A 17,572-nucleotide genomic window follows, 5' to 3' on the forward strand; every position below is an offset into this window, starting at 1 on the left:
GACATTAAATTGTACAAACTCTTTATATTATGATTGGTTTGGTGTAAAGAAATTGATCTATTCTCAGCTCTTTCTAACTTAATTTCTCCAAGAGCATAGAAATATAAAACAGACAAATCTACCATTGGAGTCAGGTAATTAACTATCTGGTCTAAACTTAATTTTTTTTTTTTAAGATTCAATTTATTGATTTCAGAGAGAGAGAAAGGGTGGGAGGAGGAGCAGGAAGCATCAACTTGTAGTACTTGCTGACCAGGCAAGCCCAGGGTTTTGAACCAGTGACCTCAGCATCCCAGGTCAACACTCTACCCACTGTGTCACCACAGGTCAGGCTTGTTTCTTACTTTACTGCTTGGGTTGGGGAAACCTGTCTTTATCAAGAGCTCCTCCAAGTATTCTAAAAGTTAATCCTACATACACTTGAATCAATATGCCAATTCCCTATTTCCCCACTCATCTTAAATTTGTAAGAAGTTGCTTAATGAGATGAATATACATAGCAGAAAGACTGTTTGGTCTAAATATCAAAGTTTATTGAAATAAAATATAATCTATAATAAAAAATACTAAGGGTGTTATCACTGGTTACAGTTTTAAGTAATTAACAAGACATCCAACATTTTAATCCAAGAATGACACCATTTTTGTGGTATAGTAACAGACATGAAAGTAAATGTTGAATAATACTAAATAATTCTGTCAGAAATATTTTATACTTTCCCATCTATGTTCAGTATGCCTTTTTTAGGAATATCCTCCAAAAGTGAAGCTTTTGACTCTTAAGATAGTTTTTAGAATTAAATAGTTTTAGCATAATTAGTACTTAAGACAGAAATTCAGTTCAACCCTAAGTTGGGTAGATGCTTTAAGGTGTATTTATTAAAAAAAAAAAAAAAGTATTTCAATCTCTTTCCTATCAGCTTTTGGGTTGCTATTATTCTTAAACTGGAATTAAAGCTGGTCATAAAGCAAAAACAGATGAATTATTTCAGAAATAAGAAGGACATTAATAAAGAAAAAGAGAAAAAAATAGACACCCATACAAATCTATATATTTAAACTCTGAGAACTGTTTCCATTGACCAATCTTAGCCCAGTACAGAGATCTCTGATATATCATAGCAACTTCTTGACTCAAATAGTTTGACAGTAGAGGAAGAAAATGTGTTTTTAATTCTACTATATATTTTTTTTTTATTTATTTATTCATTTTAGAGAGGGGAGAGAGAGAGAGAGGAGAGAGAGGAGAGAGAGACAAGGGGGAGGGAGCTGGAAGCATCAACTCCCATATGTACCTTGACCAGGCAAGCCCAGGGTTTTGAACCGGCGACCTTAGCATTTCCAGGTCGACGCTTTATCCACTGTGCCACCACAGGTCAGGCAATTCTACTATATTTCAAGACCACTTTCTCTGCAGTTTTTGTCATTTCACTGGCTATTCACCCAAATAGGTACCATCATTCAATTATTCACAGTTCAAGGAGAAAGACTCACATGCACTAACTTTACGAAATGACTTTCAGTGTTCCTCTGAAGTTTCACAAGTGAAGATCATCCCTTTTGCTGACTGTTGTGTAGCAATCATACATCAATCTTCTATCATATTGTCTTACTTAAGATGTGCAGATCTGTGAAAACAATAGTTGTCATTTTATTGAGGAAGATAAAGCTTTTTTAACAAAAACCACTGGAAGCTTTTCAAACCCTCATCTTTAAAAATCTGTTAAGGCTTAGCTATCCTATGTACTTTGGAAAAAAATGATTATTTCACAGAATTAAGATATAAAAAAAGAACAACAAAGACTGACAAAATTATTATTGAAATACTTGGATGGGAAGACTGACAAAATTGGGAGACACACAGGATAGCTCCCCGAAGATTAAAAGTTAGTCTTAAAACACATCCCATTAGTTAGAAGTGCTCTATAGGGTATTTCAGTTATAATGGTTTTTTTTGGGAATTGAATTAGGCAGTTTAGTTTCCTGATTTCTTATTTTAAGCTGTAACAACTAAAGCCAAAGAAGCCAGGATCACCTTCTGAAGAATTTTGGTTTGTGCATTTTCTAATCCAGGAGGCATCCCTCCCTGCCTCTTAAGGCAGGAAGTTACAGTGAAGAGGGATATAAAGTTTTTTGGGGTTTTTTTTGGATATAAAGTTTTTTAAGTTACTGGTGACAAATGACATGATTTGAAGAAATTCTTAGAATAATTGATGAAGAGAGACTTTTGTAAAAAAAAATACAATATTTTGTTCTTTAATCTACTATGATTTAAATCTTAGGCCTTATATTTCTACCACTGTATTTCAACACCTTATCTGAGATAGTACCATGCCCTAAAAAACATAGGTAGACACGTCTAAATTTCCTCCTTTCTCAGAACAATAGTACTAAGCTGAACTTGAGGCAGTAGTTGAAACTTTTACCCTGTTTTTGAGATAGAAGTGAAATTAGAAACTAGAATCCTTCATGTAAAAATATATTCATATCAATTTATTTATCATATCAATTTTTTTTCATTTTTTCGAAGCTGGAAACGGGGAGGCAGTCAGACTCCCCGCATGCGCCCGACCGGGATCCACCCGGCACGCCTACCAGGGGGCCATGCTCTGCCCCTCTGGGGCATTGCTCTGTTGCATCCAGAGCCATTCTAGCGCCTGAGGCATAGGCCACAGAGCTATTCTCAGCACCCGGGCCATCTTTGCTCCAGTGGGGCCATCTCTGCTCCAATGGAGCCTCAGCTGCGGGAGGGGAAGAGAGAGACAGAGAGGAAGGAGAGGGGGAGGAGTGGAGAAGCAGATGGGTGCTTCTCTTGTGTGCCCTGGCCGGGATTCGAACCCGGGACTCCTACACGCCAGGTCGACGCTCTACCACTGAGCCAACCGGCCAGGGCCTATCATATCAATTTTAAACTAATTTCTTAACAGCAGAAACACGAGGATTAAGTAAGGTACATGCATGAATTAAAATTTAGATAGATCTTTTAAAAAATTTTTATTTACTTATTTTAGTGAGGAGAGAGAGGGAGGAAGAGAGAGAGGAGAGGGTAGAGGAGCAGGAAGCATCAACTCCCATATGTGCCTTGACTGGACAAGCCCAGGGTTTCGAACTGGTGACCTCAGCATTCCAGTTCGACGCTTTATCCACTGCGTCACCACAGGTCAGGCTAAAATTTAGATAAATCTTTAAATTTATCAGGTCTTAAAATTTGTCAGACTCCATTGTCTCTCTTTTGCAATTTATTTTGTTCAGGAAGCTTCCTATTTTAAATTTTAGTTTGTTATATAGTGTCAAACGAGAAGAAGAGCCTGAATTCTTCATTTTTTCCAAATAGCTTCAGAAGTGTTGGACATCATTAAAAAAAAAAAAAGGCACTACATTTCCAGAGAACTTAAGAACTCTGACTCTAATGAGCTCCTTTACCATTTTCAGTCACTTTCTAAAAGCAATTTAACTGCACATTATCAATAACATTTTATTTTAAAAAAAAATCATTTAAATAGCCCTAAAAATGACAGTTGAGGATCCAAATGAATCCCATCCATGGAGTAAAGTATCCATATGTGGTGCTAGTAACATGATTACCATTGTACTTTGTTCCAGGGAGGAAAAGGCAGAGAATCTAAATATTTGGACATATGAAAAGATATGGGAAAAAAATAAAATTTCAAAACGTTTTATTCTCCTCAAATACTCCTGATTTTGACCCTATAGTCCACAGAACACACAAGGAACTGTAAAAATATTTTATACATTTTGGCAAGAGATGATGCCATACTTAAAGACTAGATAATTAAAAAAAATTTGACAGCATTAAAAAACTGGCTTAAGAAATATTGTCATTGAAGAAAAAAAATCTACACATCAAGAGCAAAAGATGTGTAATATTTATTATTTAAGTAATACTTTGTGCTTATACTAGGCCCTTTATTCAGGAGTGTGACATGCTGAAAAAGTAAGCATCATTTACATATTTAGAGTAAATTGAGGCACAGAAAGTTTTATGATGTCAAGATAAAAGTTGGGTTTTTAGGCATAAAATGACTCAGTAGTCCACATTTCCAGTTCCTTAAAATATAATTTAAATACTATCTTTAATGTCTCCATCAATAACAATTGCAGTTTGAGTTGTATGCTCAAGTACTGTGTGATAGATCAAGCCCCTACAGCTTTCTATTGTGTTTAAAATAACTGGCATATTGAATAGGAAAGTTTGCTTTTTGCTGAAAAAAATTTTTTTTAAATAAATGAGATTATTTGAGGACAGCTGTGGAAATTCTTGCCTTAATTTTTCTACTTCATACAATACATTAATAGAGGGGCCACAATTAACTCTTTCCTTGATTGTCTATTTGACTTCTAGTCCTTTCCTCTCAAGATCTTCTGTCTTTTAGTGAACTGAGCTGGTTAAAAACGAAATGAATTTTTGTGCAAGTACAAAATGGTTAACGTTGGGTTCAGCCAATTAATCTCTGATATTAACTTGCTTAATTAAACTAAGATCAAGAAGTATGAGGAAGAATTCAAAACATAATAAGTAATCAAATACTAGAAATGAGACAGCAAACCAAAAGATAGTCAAAAACCTAATCCTAAACTTAAATCTATACCTCCTTCTACTATTAACCTGACACCTTGAAACACAGATGTTACTTTACCTAATAAGCACAATGAACCAGCATATCGCAGGAAGCAGCCACTACCAATTAGGGCCGCCTCAAACTGCCTACTGAGTATATTCTTAAAATGTTGACTCTTAAATATGAGGAAAAATGAAAGCAAAACAACAAAATTTGAGCAAAAATTTCCAGATTCCTTTGAGAATCTAATGAAGTCAAGGATCCTTGCTTTAGAAACACACAGTAAATACTTTTAAATGTTGATAACGTATTGTGAATCATAGCACTGCTGATTCACAACATAGCACTGTTGATTAGACATGAAGAAAATTCATACTGTTTAACAGAGACTGATCACTAACCTTAAGGAATAGGTTTTCAAAGTACAAGAAAGTGCAATGATCCTATCATTCATTCATGTGCCTCTTTTGCCAGATGTAATAGTAATTGGTTGATGCAAATGTGCCCCTAATCTAGCCTATAAATTTAAAAAACAAAAATGTGTGAGTTCTAACTGCTATTAGCAGTATACATGTAACAATTTTCAAGTATTGCAAAATACTGTGAAGGAAAGACTTTAATATACCACCATCAAATTCTAATGTACCCAAACCAGCGATGTAATGTCTCAATATAATTTGTTGCCTTGAGCAAAATATAAGAAATAAAGACACAATAGCTCTAAATTCTTTATCACCAAGGATGGGAAATCAGTATCTCTGAGAAGTTTGTTTTAATAGAATTGAACATTTAATTCCCCCCCCCCACAGTAATCAAAGCAAACATTTTATCATTATTACTCTTGGTATATCAAACATTCCAGGAATGTAAGAAAATCTGACTTGGAAATATTACATAGAAAAGGTTGAATTAACAAACACATTACATTTTTTAGTTACTTCTTATAAGAATACATTGACATCTACTTATCTGATAGCAGCACTGCTGCTTTGCGTGAGTTCTTTTTTTCTTCCAGAGGGAATGGAGAATGGCAGTATTATCTTTGGAACAAATAAGAAAACAGTAGCAAATAACAGAAGAATAACTTCTATACATATATTTTTCAAGGACAATAAATAGAGAAGTATATAATTATGGGAAAATATGCCTCAAATATGCTTTTTAAAATTTCTCAGGATTTATTGTTTTGTTTTTTCTTATTAAAATATACTGCACTATCACTACTCTCTGTTCTGGGAAAAACAAACCCTGAGGTTTTAGTTTTCTCCTTCAACCAGAGTAATATCAAGAATAAACCTGGACAAAGATTAACTTGTTTGAGCCAACAGAGAATTCTGTAGTACATTTGATTACTTTACCAATCGTACACACACTCTCAGTTATCATCAAGAGAGTCACCAAATATTTCATATCAAAGTTTTATACCCCAAACAGGTTCTCTGATGATTATCATGCTAGCACAGGAAATCTGAAGGAGTAACAAATGGTGTAACATAAACAGACATGCAATACGTAAGACATAAAAGATACAGCATGACCCTGGATTTTTCCCTTAGAATAATTCCTTCCATAAATAAGACTTTACTTTTTACATGTAGACTAATCCTATGACTGGTCTTAGGTAACAGAGAATGTTAATGACATAGCTTACGCAATCTAGACCACATGTTTTTGTAGTCTATTGTCTCACCCCCGCCCACAAAAAACATTCTCCAAGTGGATGCTCAGGTTAGATTGATGCCTTAAATAAATTCACTGAGGTTTAGAATATAAATCACATAACTACTTTCAGCAGCAATAGTCATTTCAAAAATGACTAAAACAAAATTTTATTTTATTAGTATTATTTAAAATTTTTATTGTTTTTAAAGAAAGAGGAAGAGGGGGAGGGAGGGAGAGAGAGAGAACATCGATTGGTTGTTCCACTTATTTATGCATTCATTGGTTGATTCTTCTATGTGCCCTAACAGGGGATCGAACCTACAACCTTGGCATACTGGGATGACACTCTAACCAACTTAGCTACCCAGCCAGGAAAAAGAAACCCCAAACTTTTAAATATAAAGCATATAAAAGGATTTTTAAGGATAATTTTCCAAACTATATCTAGAAATACAGGAATATATGTGTTGCTTCATGATAAAGTTCAATAAATATTCTTTCTGAACCCTACAAACACTATAAGATGTTATAAGTTTATTTGGTTCCCATAAGATAAAAAAATCTGATTGCTTTTATATAAATTCCTCCAACAGATTTTTATTAATGCTTTTTGACAAGACTCAAAGGTTATCTCTAAGTTCCTTTCAGAAATGTGCTTTTTTTTGTTGGTTTTAATAAGTATACTTAATTTTCTAGCAAATAAACATGATTTAAATTTTAAGGTTCAAGGTAATTCTAGAAAAAGGTAGACAATGAACTATTTGCTTTTCTACATCCCCATATTTACAAAGCCTAGCATCCACTGTGGTTTCCTTCTCATTCTCACTTATTACACTGTCAGGAAGTAGTAACTGTGGTCCAAGTTACCTATATTAAAGATTTCAACATTCCTCAAAATTTCACACTACAAAGTCATAATATCTGATTTTGATAGGATATGAGTATTAGTGTTATGTAATTTTTTGCTATTGGAAATGAAATACAAATCTTTATTTTTCTATCTAAATTAAATCATTATTAGTTATCATGATAATATCTAAAATGTACATTTATTTCTAAAGAAAGGTAAAGCTGTTCAGGGCTGAACTAGTCCAATATACAACTAAAAGTTATTTATTCCTGTTATTTTTGTCTTTCTTTTCTTTCTTTTTAAATCCCTATATTAAACCCCTGGTTTCTGTGTATTAGATCATAATTTAACATTGTAAAAATTAATTTCAGAAATTATTGTGCTAATATTTAGATTTCAGGAAGGAATCAGACAGAATCACCTCCATTCATTGTTAGAACAGAAGATAGAATAGCTTACTAACTGATATGAGTTATGAATGTCACTATGACACAAAATTCGCTGTGATTTGCTTATTTGGCTACAAGTGCAGTATTCTTTATGAATTACAACACAGCATTTCCAACTTGTAACATGAAACTCCAGCTCATAAAGAGTGTACTGTGTGACTTGATAGTCTGACTGTAGCTAAGTAACAACCTTCCCCTTGAAAAACATGAACAAAATCCATTGGGAAATCAGGCACAGACGGTATTTATCGGTTTTTCTTCCTTTCCTCCTGTGGTTTTGTTTCTCAGGACATATAGATGGTTCCAATAGAATCCAACACTTGTTACAAAATAACACAACTATTTTTTTCCTTTTCTTTTTCTTTGTCTTTTTCTCGAGGTTCCTTTCGTTTACGTTCACTATTTCCAGATTGTCTTCCACTTGATGGAGAGGCTTGCGCTGGCTGGCTTTGCTTTAGAAAAAAATAAACAGAAAGAAATTACCTCAACTTTTCTAAGGTGCTTAATCATAATTATCTAGAGAGAAAAACCACAAGAGTGAAAGGATTCATTAATGGCAAAAGAAGTTATTGGTGTATAGACTTACGTTCATGGTATCTGAGTAGCTACTTTACCATTCTGGATAGATATAATTAATGTACTCATTATTCTAAGTACATAGAATTTCAAGCAATAAATTACATCATGTAAGATTATACTGCCTGAAGCCTCAAAATCAAGAAATATTTATGTTCAAGTTTAGATAAGGTTAATGAAAGTGACATCATTTGATTCATTACCATAGCTCTTTAAGACTCCATTAAATACCATAATAAACAAAAAAAAATTTTTTTAAGATTTTGTTTATTGATTTTACAGAGGGGCACTGGAGCAAGAAGTATCAACTCATAGTTGCTTCACTTTGGCTGTTCATTGCTTGCTTGCTGTATGTGCCTTGACGGGGAAAGCCCAGGGTTTCAAACTGGTGACCTCAGCATTTCAGGTCAATGCTCTATACACTGCACCACCACAGGCCAGGTTAATAAACAGGTTTTTAAAGGAGAAAAAATATCCTGAAAACTGAGAATGTAGAATAAGTGTATTCAGTGAAATGAAATTTTTTTTTAATTTTTAATTTTAAATCAATAAATGGCAGGTTTTAACTTTTATGCTTGGGCTAGTCAGTATTTGAACTAGAAATAGGTATGTTACACTTATTTTAATGGAGACCTCCATATTTAAATATTTTTCATCCCTTAAAGGGCATCTTGCTTTCTTATACATATAAATCAAGGGAGCAGTTCTGGCATGGTACAGTTAAAAATAAAAAAGGGGATTCTTGGGCCTGACCTGTGGTGACGCAGTGGATAAAGCGTCGACCCGGAAATGCTGAGGTCACCAGTTCGAAACCCTGGGCTTGCCTGGTCAAGGCATATATGGGAGTTGATGCTTCCAGCTCCTCCCCCCTTCTGTCTCTCCTCTCTCTCTCTTTCTGTCTCTCCCTCTCCTCTCTAAAATGAATAAATAAAAAAAGAGGATTCTTTTTTATTTAATGCAATAAAATTTTACATACAGAAACCCACTTGGCCCTGGCCGGTTGGCTCAGTGGTGGAGTGTCGGCCTCGCGTGCAGAGGTCCCGGGTTCGATTTCCGGCCACGGCACACAGGAGAAGCGCCCATCTGCTTCTCCACCCCTCCCCCTCTCCTTCCTGTCTGTCTCTCTCTTCCCCTCCCGCAGCCGAGGCTCCATTGGAGCGAGGATGGCCCGGGCGCTGGGGATGGCTCCTTGGCCTCTGCCCCAGGCGCTAGAGTGGCTCTGCTCGCAACGGAGCGACGCCCCGGAGGGGCAGAGCGTCGCCCCTGGTGGGCGTGCCAAGTGGATCCCGGTCGGGCTCATGCGGGAGTCTGTCTGACTGTCTCTCCCTGTTTCCAGCTTCAGAAAAAATACAAAAACAAAAAAACCCCCCACTTAATAATCACATTTTTATTGCTTGAAACATTCAACTGGGGAAAGTGATAATTTTTATTTAATACTTAGTACGTATCAGGAATGGTTTTAGTTGTTCTCAACCACAAATCTAAGAATTATGTATTATCTTTATTTTACAGACAGGGAAAATGAGGCTAAGAGGCAGAGGACTTTGTCTAAGATGTTGCTGAAATTGCAAATCAACATTTGTCTAGCTCTGAAGTCTACATTCTTTCTGGTAGTAGTACCTCCTACTGCCCTCTAATTAACAGAAAAGACTGTTTAAATTGGTTTATATTCTTTGTAGCTATTAATAACAAAAAGTAAATTTCTTTTTTTTTTGATAGAGAGGAAGGGAGAGAGATGAGAAGCATCAACTCATAGTTGTGTCACTTCAGTTATTCATTGATTGCTTCTCAAATGTGCCTTGATGGGAACTCAAGCTGAGCCAGTGACCCCTAGCTCAAGCCAGTGACCTTTGGGCTCAAGCCGGCAACCCCACTCTGAAGCTGGCAAATCTGTGCTCAAGTTGGCAACATTGGGGTTTCAAACCTGGGACCTCAGAGTCCCAGGCTGATTTTCTATCTACTGCATCACCATGGGCCAGGCCAAAAAATAAATTTGAAAAATCTTGCCATTAGAACCTTAGTAAAAATAACTTCAAAAAGTGAAAAAAATGTTAAGATAATGACAAAAATAGGATAGTGTTATAAAACCTAATGGGTGCTAAAATGCTAACATCCTTGAAGAGTAAATATCTAATTTAAAATTTTGCATCTCAGTACAGATTTCTTTATTGTTCAAGTGATCATTATATTTAGAATGAGAACACCAGACTTACCGGAGCCTGTGTAGAGGCGGCAGCGGCAGCAGCAGCAGTGGCGGCAGCCTGTTCCTGCTCCTGATAATACTGAGAAGCTCGTCTATCCTCTTCTTCTTGGAGTTTCTTTGCTAGTTCCAAATCACTGATTCCTTCAGGTATCTGTTCCCAATTGATCTCTTGGCTCTGCTGTTCTTGTTGTAGAGATAATGCCATAAGATAGTCCTAAAAAATTAAATTATGACCATCTTTACCTATGAGAGTTTAGCCAAGAACTACTGAATATAAATACAGAGGTTTTATCTACCAAACTATGAGAATAACTTTTAAAAAACACATCAGAGATTAAATATATAAAAAAAAGTTTTCTAAGTTTTTCTGTTGGGGAATATAAACTTATTTCAGAGATGCTGCCACTGTTCTAAATATTTTTGGAATTCATTTGAAATTTTTTCTAGAAGCAGTATGTAAGGCGTTTGAGAGAACTTAAAAAATAAAATTCCCCCTATTTACAAAAGAAACAAGTCTATAGAAAATTAGGACAAAACAGAAAACCAAAAATAAGAAAGTTAAAATAACCATAATATTATTACACAGAGATAGCTACTGTTAATAATACAGATACATCTAATTTTTCTACATTCACATACAAACTCAAACACATCTCCCAACCCCTAAAATTATTATAATGTTTTCCATTTAATGTAATAAAAGTCTTGTGTTTAAAAAAATTGTAAGAATTTCCCAAGATTATTTATTAAATATTCTTTCAAAACATGATTTTCATTTAATTAATTAATTATTTTTTGAGAGAGAGAGGGAGGAAGAGAGAGAGAAAGAGACAGACAGGAAGGGAAAGAGATAAGCATCAATTCATAGTTGCAACACTTTTATTTAATTTATTTATTATTATTATTTTTTTTCCCGAAGTTAGAAGCAGGGAGGCAGTCAGACCGACTCCCACATGCACCTGACCAGGTTCCACCTGGCATGCCCATCAGGGGGCGATGCTCTGCCCATCTGGGGCATCACTCTGTTGTAACCAGAGCCATTCTAGCGCCTGAAGCAGAAACCATGGAGCTGTTCTCAGTGCCTGGGGCCAACTTTGCTCCAATGGAGCCTTGGCTGTGGGAGGGGAAGAGAGAGATAAAGAGGAAGGAGAAGGGGAGGGGTGGAGAAGCAGATGGGTGCTTCTCCTGTGTGCCCTGGCCAGGAATCGAACCTGGGACTTCCACACGCCAGGCCAATGCTCTATGGCTGAGACAACCGGCCGGAGCCTATGACACTTCCATTTTTTTTTTTTTAAAGATTTTTTTTTTAATTTTTAAAAAAAATTTTATTTATTCATTTTAGAGAGGAAAGAGAAAGGGAGAGAGAGAGACAGAGAGGGAGAGAGAGAGAGGAGAGAGAGACAGACAGAGAAGGTGGGGAGGAGCTGGAAGCATCAACTCCCATATGTGCTTTGGCCAGGCAAGCCCAGGGTTTCAAACCGGCGACCTCGGCATTTCCAGGTCGACGCTTTATCCACTGCGCCACCACAGGTCAGGCCCTATGACACTTTCAGTTATTCACTGATTGCTTCTCAGATGTGCCTTGACCGGGGGGACTGCAGCTGAGCCAGTGACCTCAGGCTTCAAGTCAGTGACCTTGGGGTCATGTCTATGATCCCAAGCTCAAGCTGGTGAGCCTGTGCTCAAGCTGGTGAGCCTATGCTCAATCCGATGAGTTTGCACTCAAGCCAGCTCCCTTGGGGTTTCAGTGTCCCAGGTCAACACTCTATCCAGTGTGCCACCACCTGGTCAGGCCAAAGCATGATTTTTAAAGTGAACAGAGCCATCCACCATACAGTCATGTTCAATTACTAAACCATTATCTCTGCCTTACATACACACATGCAAGTTATTTCCTATGAGAAAAAGTGATGCATCTTTGGTGAAAAGTTACATTATATAACCTCACATCCACTTTAATTAAGAATTAGTGCTGAATGAAACTTGACTAGTCTGTTCACCTCCCCTCAAATACCCTGAAAAAAAAAAAAGTCTGAACTTCAGAAGAGATGTTGCTGTGAAATCCTTGTACTATCTAGCATGACTATCTGTTTTTTCTTTTTTTTCCAGAGACAGAGAGAGAGAGAGAGGGATAGATAGGGACAGACAGACAGGAACGGCGAGAGAGATGAGAAGCATCAATCATCAGTTTTTCGTTGCAACACCTTAGTTGTTCATTGATTGCTTTCTCATATGTGCCTTGACTGCGGGCCTTCAGCAGACCGAGTAACCCCTTGCTGGAGCCAGAGACCTTGTGTCCAAGCTGGTGAGCTTTTTGCTCAATCCAGTTGAGCCCGTGCTCAAGCTGGCGACCTCGGGGTCTCGAACCTGGGTCTTCTGCATCCCAGTTTGATGCTCTATCTACTGCGCCACCGCCCGGTCAGGCTCTAGCATGACTATCTTTTTTTTTTACATTTTTATTTATTCATTTTTTTTAGAGAGAGGAGACACAGAGAGAGAAAGAGACAGAGAGAGGAAAGAGATAGAAAGAACAGAGGGAGGAGCAGGAAGCATCAACTCCCATATGTGCCTTGACCAGGCAAGCCTGGGGTTTCGAACCGGCAACCTCAGCATTCCAGGTCGACGCTTTTACCCACTGCGCCACCACAGGTCAGGCTAGCATGACTATCTTAATGACATCAAGAATTTAGCGTTCACAGAGCGACGCCCCGGAGGGGCAGAGCATCGCCCCCTGGTGGGCAGAGCGTCACCCCCTGGTGGGCGTGCCGGGTGGATCCCGGTCAGGCGCATGCGGGAGTCTGTCTGACTGTCTCTCCCGGTTTCTAGCTTCAGAAAAATACAATAAAAAAAAAAAAAATTTAGCCTTCAGCCTGACCAGGCAAGTGGCATAGTGGATAGAGTGCCAGACTGAGATGTGGAGGACCTAGGTTCGAAAACCTGAAGTTGCCAGCTTGGGTGCAGGCTCATCTGGCTTGAGTGCAGGCTCACCAGCTTGAGCGCAGGGTCGCTGGCTTGAGCATGGGATCATAGACATGACCCCATGGTCGCTGACTTGAGCCCAAAGGTCGCTGGCCTAAAGCCTAAGGTCACTGGCATGAGCCTAAGGTTGCTGGCTCAAGCAAGGGGTCACTTGCTCTGCTGTAGTCCCCCAGTCAAGGCACATATGAGAAAGCAATCAGTGAACAACTAAGGTGCCGCAATGAAGAATGGATGCTTCTCATCTCTCTCCCTTCCTGTCTGTCCCTCTCTCTGTCTCTCTCTCTCTGTCACACACACAGAAAAATTTATTCTTCAAATTTTTTGATTCTTCAAACTCTGCTCTTTGCCAAGTCTAATGGTCTTAAATGCACTCCTTGCTACTTTCACAGATACTATCAAGTACCATTTACATGTGTGTATGTGTGTGTGTTGTCTGTCTCAATACCTTACAACTGGATCTCCTGTGGCGATCTATTGCTCCAATATTTTATACATAAAATGGTTAGAAAAATCTCACATATTTCACTTAAGTAATATTTAAAAGAAAATGCTTCTATAATCACTTCTGAAGGAAAATGGGTATGTTTATTATGATTCTCAAAGAAAAGCCTAAAGTCCTAGAAATATTGACAATGACATTTGTTTGAATTAAGTATTCTTTTATACATTCATACCCTGCTATTCAAATTGCCATTCTATAGTAACATATACTTAATAATATTAGTTGGTCAAATAACTGCCTCTCCTGCTAGACTGCAGAATCTTTAAGGGCAAACTGAATAATTTATCTTTGTCTCCCCAGGACCTAGATATAGTACCAGGAATATAACTGCTCAAGGAATATTGACTAAGTGAACCTAGTCTCTATGCACTTAAATTGTTATCAGCAAAACATGTATCAATCATTTAACATAATCATATTTCTGCCTCAGTTGGAGAAGTCATATCGCTGTTATACTTCTAGTAATAAACATATCATTGTAGCAAGTCTGCTCACCTATAGCAGGCAAAAATCTATTCTGTCTCAGTTCTAAATGGGAATTCTATTTGTGGTATATTCTTTGTTAACTTGGTTGGACTCTTAAGACTTAGAATATCTACCTACACTTTACTCAGTGCATGCTATCTTCAAGATTCCCTTTTCTACATTTTCTGATTAGCCAAAATATATCTCAAATATGCACACAACTCTTCATCTCTACCATCCAAGGCTAAGCATCATACCCTTTTGCTTGGACTATTAGTCTCTACTTATACCTGTGTCCTTCCTCTGTATTCTTCACCTAGAAGCCCTTTAAAAAGGTGAAGTAGATCATGTCAATTCTATGTGATATACTTGGCATCTTCCCTACTACAAATGAAATAAAATTCAAACTCTTTACCATAACCTTCACTGTATGATCTGGCCTTCTGAACTAAAGTGTGTAATTAATGTACATATAAATGGTCATTTACCTACTTAGGGAGTGTCAGGAAAATTTCACTAGTATATTAATGAATAAATTTTTAGTTCAAAAGTTTTGGATAACTAGCTGCACCTGTGGTGGCTCAGTGGACAGACAGCAGACCTGGAACGCTGAGGTCGCTGCTTCAAAACCCTGGGCTTGCCTGGTTTAGGCACATATAGGAAGCAACCAATGAACAGCCAAAGTGAAGCAACTACTTCTAGTCCCTGCCCTCCTCCTCTCTCTGTAAAATCAATAAATAAAATCTTAAAAAAAAATTTTAGATAACTAATTCATATGTGAAAGGAATGAACATTTTAAACAATTTGAAGAAGACAAAACAAATTTACCTGATCTATCTGATCTTGTTGTCCTCTGTATACAGTTTCAGGATCTGAAGGAGGCCGCAGATGAAATTCTGAGTCACAGAAATTTCCATCACCATCGACATTGTGTAGGCTTTCCCAGACAACTTTTTCTTCAGTAAGAAACCCCTGATCCGTTACCAGCAAATATAGTAGACCCTTAATAAGAAATAACAAAAAAAAGGACTGTTAAATTGATCAAGAGTATATAGTAAATATTTAAGAGAAATTTTATAATCTGTATGCTTAAAGCATATTAATCATTCCAACTAGTTATCTGCACAACATAATAAACAGTAGACCAATAGATATCTGCTTTACTCACTGAATTAAATCTACCTGGTCTTGAATATAGTTTATGATATAATTGGTACACTACAGTATTTGAGAAATTATACTCCAATATGAGGAGCTGCTGATATGCTCAACAAATAAATGACCTATAAATAGCCTTTGGGGGTTTATAATCTCATTTCACAAAGTAGAAAAACACCATACAGTTCCAAAAAACACATCAGGTGACAAGACACAGTCACAATAAAATGATATCACATTGCCTCTAGTCAAAAGCTTGTATGACTAATCTAATCTATACCAGTTTTTTTTCTCTGTACCATTAGCTGCCCTTCTTTCACACACCAACAATACTTTGTTCCTATTTTATTTTGGGGGGGGATTGAGAGGAGGGGAGATAGTGAGGCAGACTCCTGCAGGCGACCCAATCAGGATCCACCTGGCAACCCCAGTCTGGAGTCAGTGCTTGAGTCCAAGCTATTTTTAGTGCCTGAGGCTGATGTGTTCAGACCAACCTATGCTCAGCTCCTGGGCTGACGCTTGAACCAACTGAGCCACTGGCTATGGGAAGGGAAGAGGAAGAGAAGAGGGAGAGAGGAGGGAGAGAGAGAAGGAGAGAAGCAGATGGCCACTTCTCCTGTGCGCCCTGACTGGGAAATGAAGCCAGGATGTCCATATGCCAGGCTGACGCTCTATCCACTGAACCACTGGCCAAGGCCACTTTGTTCTTACTTTTATTATAGCATTGAATCACACTGTACCATGATGGTGTTTTCCTGCCTTATCCTAGACTATATGTTTTAATCTCTATATCTCTGGCTCTCAGTGTAGTGTACATCATAAAGTTCCAGCCTAACATTTACTGAATCAATTAATGAACTTTGTATTTATAGTCACTACCAAAGAATTTAGCATTGACCTCTAATTTTTCATATCCATTATTAGTTCTAACTCTAATTATGTGTAAAGTATGCCTAGTATACCACATAAGGATTATAAGCTATTTTTCTTCAGATTTACCATGGATATGACTTCAATTTATTTGTTCAGAGTTCCCATTGGTTAATAGTGTTTACTATTGCACAAAAATCATACTTTTTTTTAATCTTTATTTATTCATTTTAGAGAGAGAAAGAGAAAGAAGGGAGGAGCAGGAAGCATCAACTCCCACATGTGCCTTGACCGGGCAGGCCCAGGGTTTTGAACCGGTGCCTCAGCGTTCCAAGTCGACGTCCCATCCACTGCGCCACCACAGGTCAGGCTCTTTTCTCTTTTATCATCACAATTTTTTTTGAGAGAGAGAAAGACCAGAAGGGAGAGAGATGAGAAGCATCAGCTCATAGTTGTTCAATGCTTCTAATACATGCCTTGACTGAAGGCCTCCAGCTGAGCCAGTGACCCAATGCTCAAGCTAGTGACCTCTGGGCTCAAGCCAGAGACCATGGGGTCATGTCTATGATCCCATGCTCAAGCTGGTGATCCTGTGCTCAAACTGGTGGGCCCATGCTTAAGCCAGATGAGCCAGCACTCAAGCCAGTGATCTTAGGGTCTCGAACCTGGGTCCTCAACATCCCAGGTCTACACTCTATCCACTGTGCCACCGCCTGGTCAGGCACAATTAATCTTAATAATTAAAAATAAGAAATTTCTTTAAAGAGTTTGATGGTATTAGTAAGGAAATTACTGAATTAATTCTAAAGCTTTAAAAAACTAAGTAATTATTTTTGAACATTTATTATATGTCTAGCATTGTGGGACATAGCTCTTCCTAAAGTACAAAGTCTTTCCTGTTGTCTACTATCAGTTACATTCAAAAGTTAGCCTGCTGGTACTGATTAATTTATACAGTCATTGAAATTACTATAGCAACATCAAAAGTATTCACAAAGAAAAGCATTTTTGATATAAAGTTTAAAGACATTGATTAAAATAAAAATTAAGTTCAGATTTGTACTTTTTAAAATATCAGGTATGTTTCAATACATCAAATATTTGAATGTCTAGCATATGCTTAGCACTATGCAAAGTGCTTTAGGATTCATATCACAGAAAGTAGTGATCTTACCTTAGTCTGGTATTTGGTGCCTCTTTTATGTGATTCCATAGAATCCGACACTTACCACAATCATAGCACTTTATACACTGAATTGTAGTTGTCTGCTTACTTAC

General features: G+C 37.4%; 1 protein-coding gene across 2 annotated transcripts in view; it reads right to left on the reverse strand.

Annotated features, from left to right (window-relative positions):
- Positions 1-1,184: 1,184 nt before the first annotated feature.
- MINDY2 (MINDY lysine 48 deubiquitinase 2) overlaps positions 1,185-17,572 on the reverse strand; it is an 82,722-nt gene continuing 66,334 nt past the window's right edge. Inside the window, exons 7-10 of one of the 2 annotated variants that reach the window (XR_010746107.1) lie at positions 15,095-15,268; positions 10,331-10,534; positions 4,982-7,993; positions 1,185-1,628 (exon numbers count right to left, since the gene is read on the reverse strand). Coding sequence is in view for 1 of the 2 variants with exons in the window: in XM_066341506.1 (XP_066197603.1) it covers positions 7,865-7,993; positions 10,331-10,534; positions 15,095-15,268 (507 nt within the window). In the remaining variant the exon portion in view is untranslated. Of the gene's footprint in view, positions 7,994-10,330; positions 10,535-15,094; positions 15,269-17,572 lie in introns of both variants that reach the window. The other variant, XM_066341506.1, reaches the window with a different exon arrangement.

Source organism: Saccopteryx leptura, chromosome 6 (assembly GCF_036850995.1).
Source record: "Saccopteryx leptura isolate mSacLep1 chromosome 6, mSacLep1_pri_phased_curated, whole genome shotgun sequence".
Taxonomy (NCBI): Eukaryota; Metazoa; Chordata; class Mammalia; order Chiroptera; family Emballonuridae; genus Saccopteryx; species Saccopteryx leptura.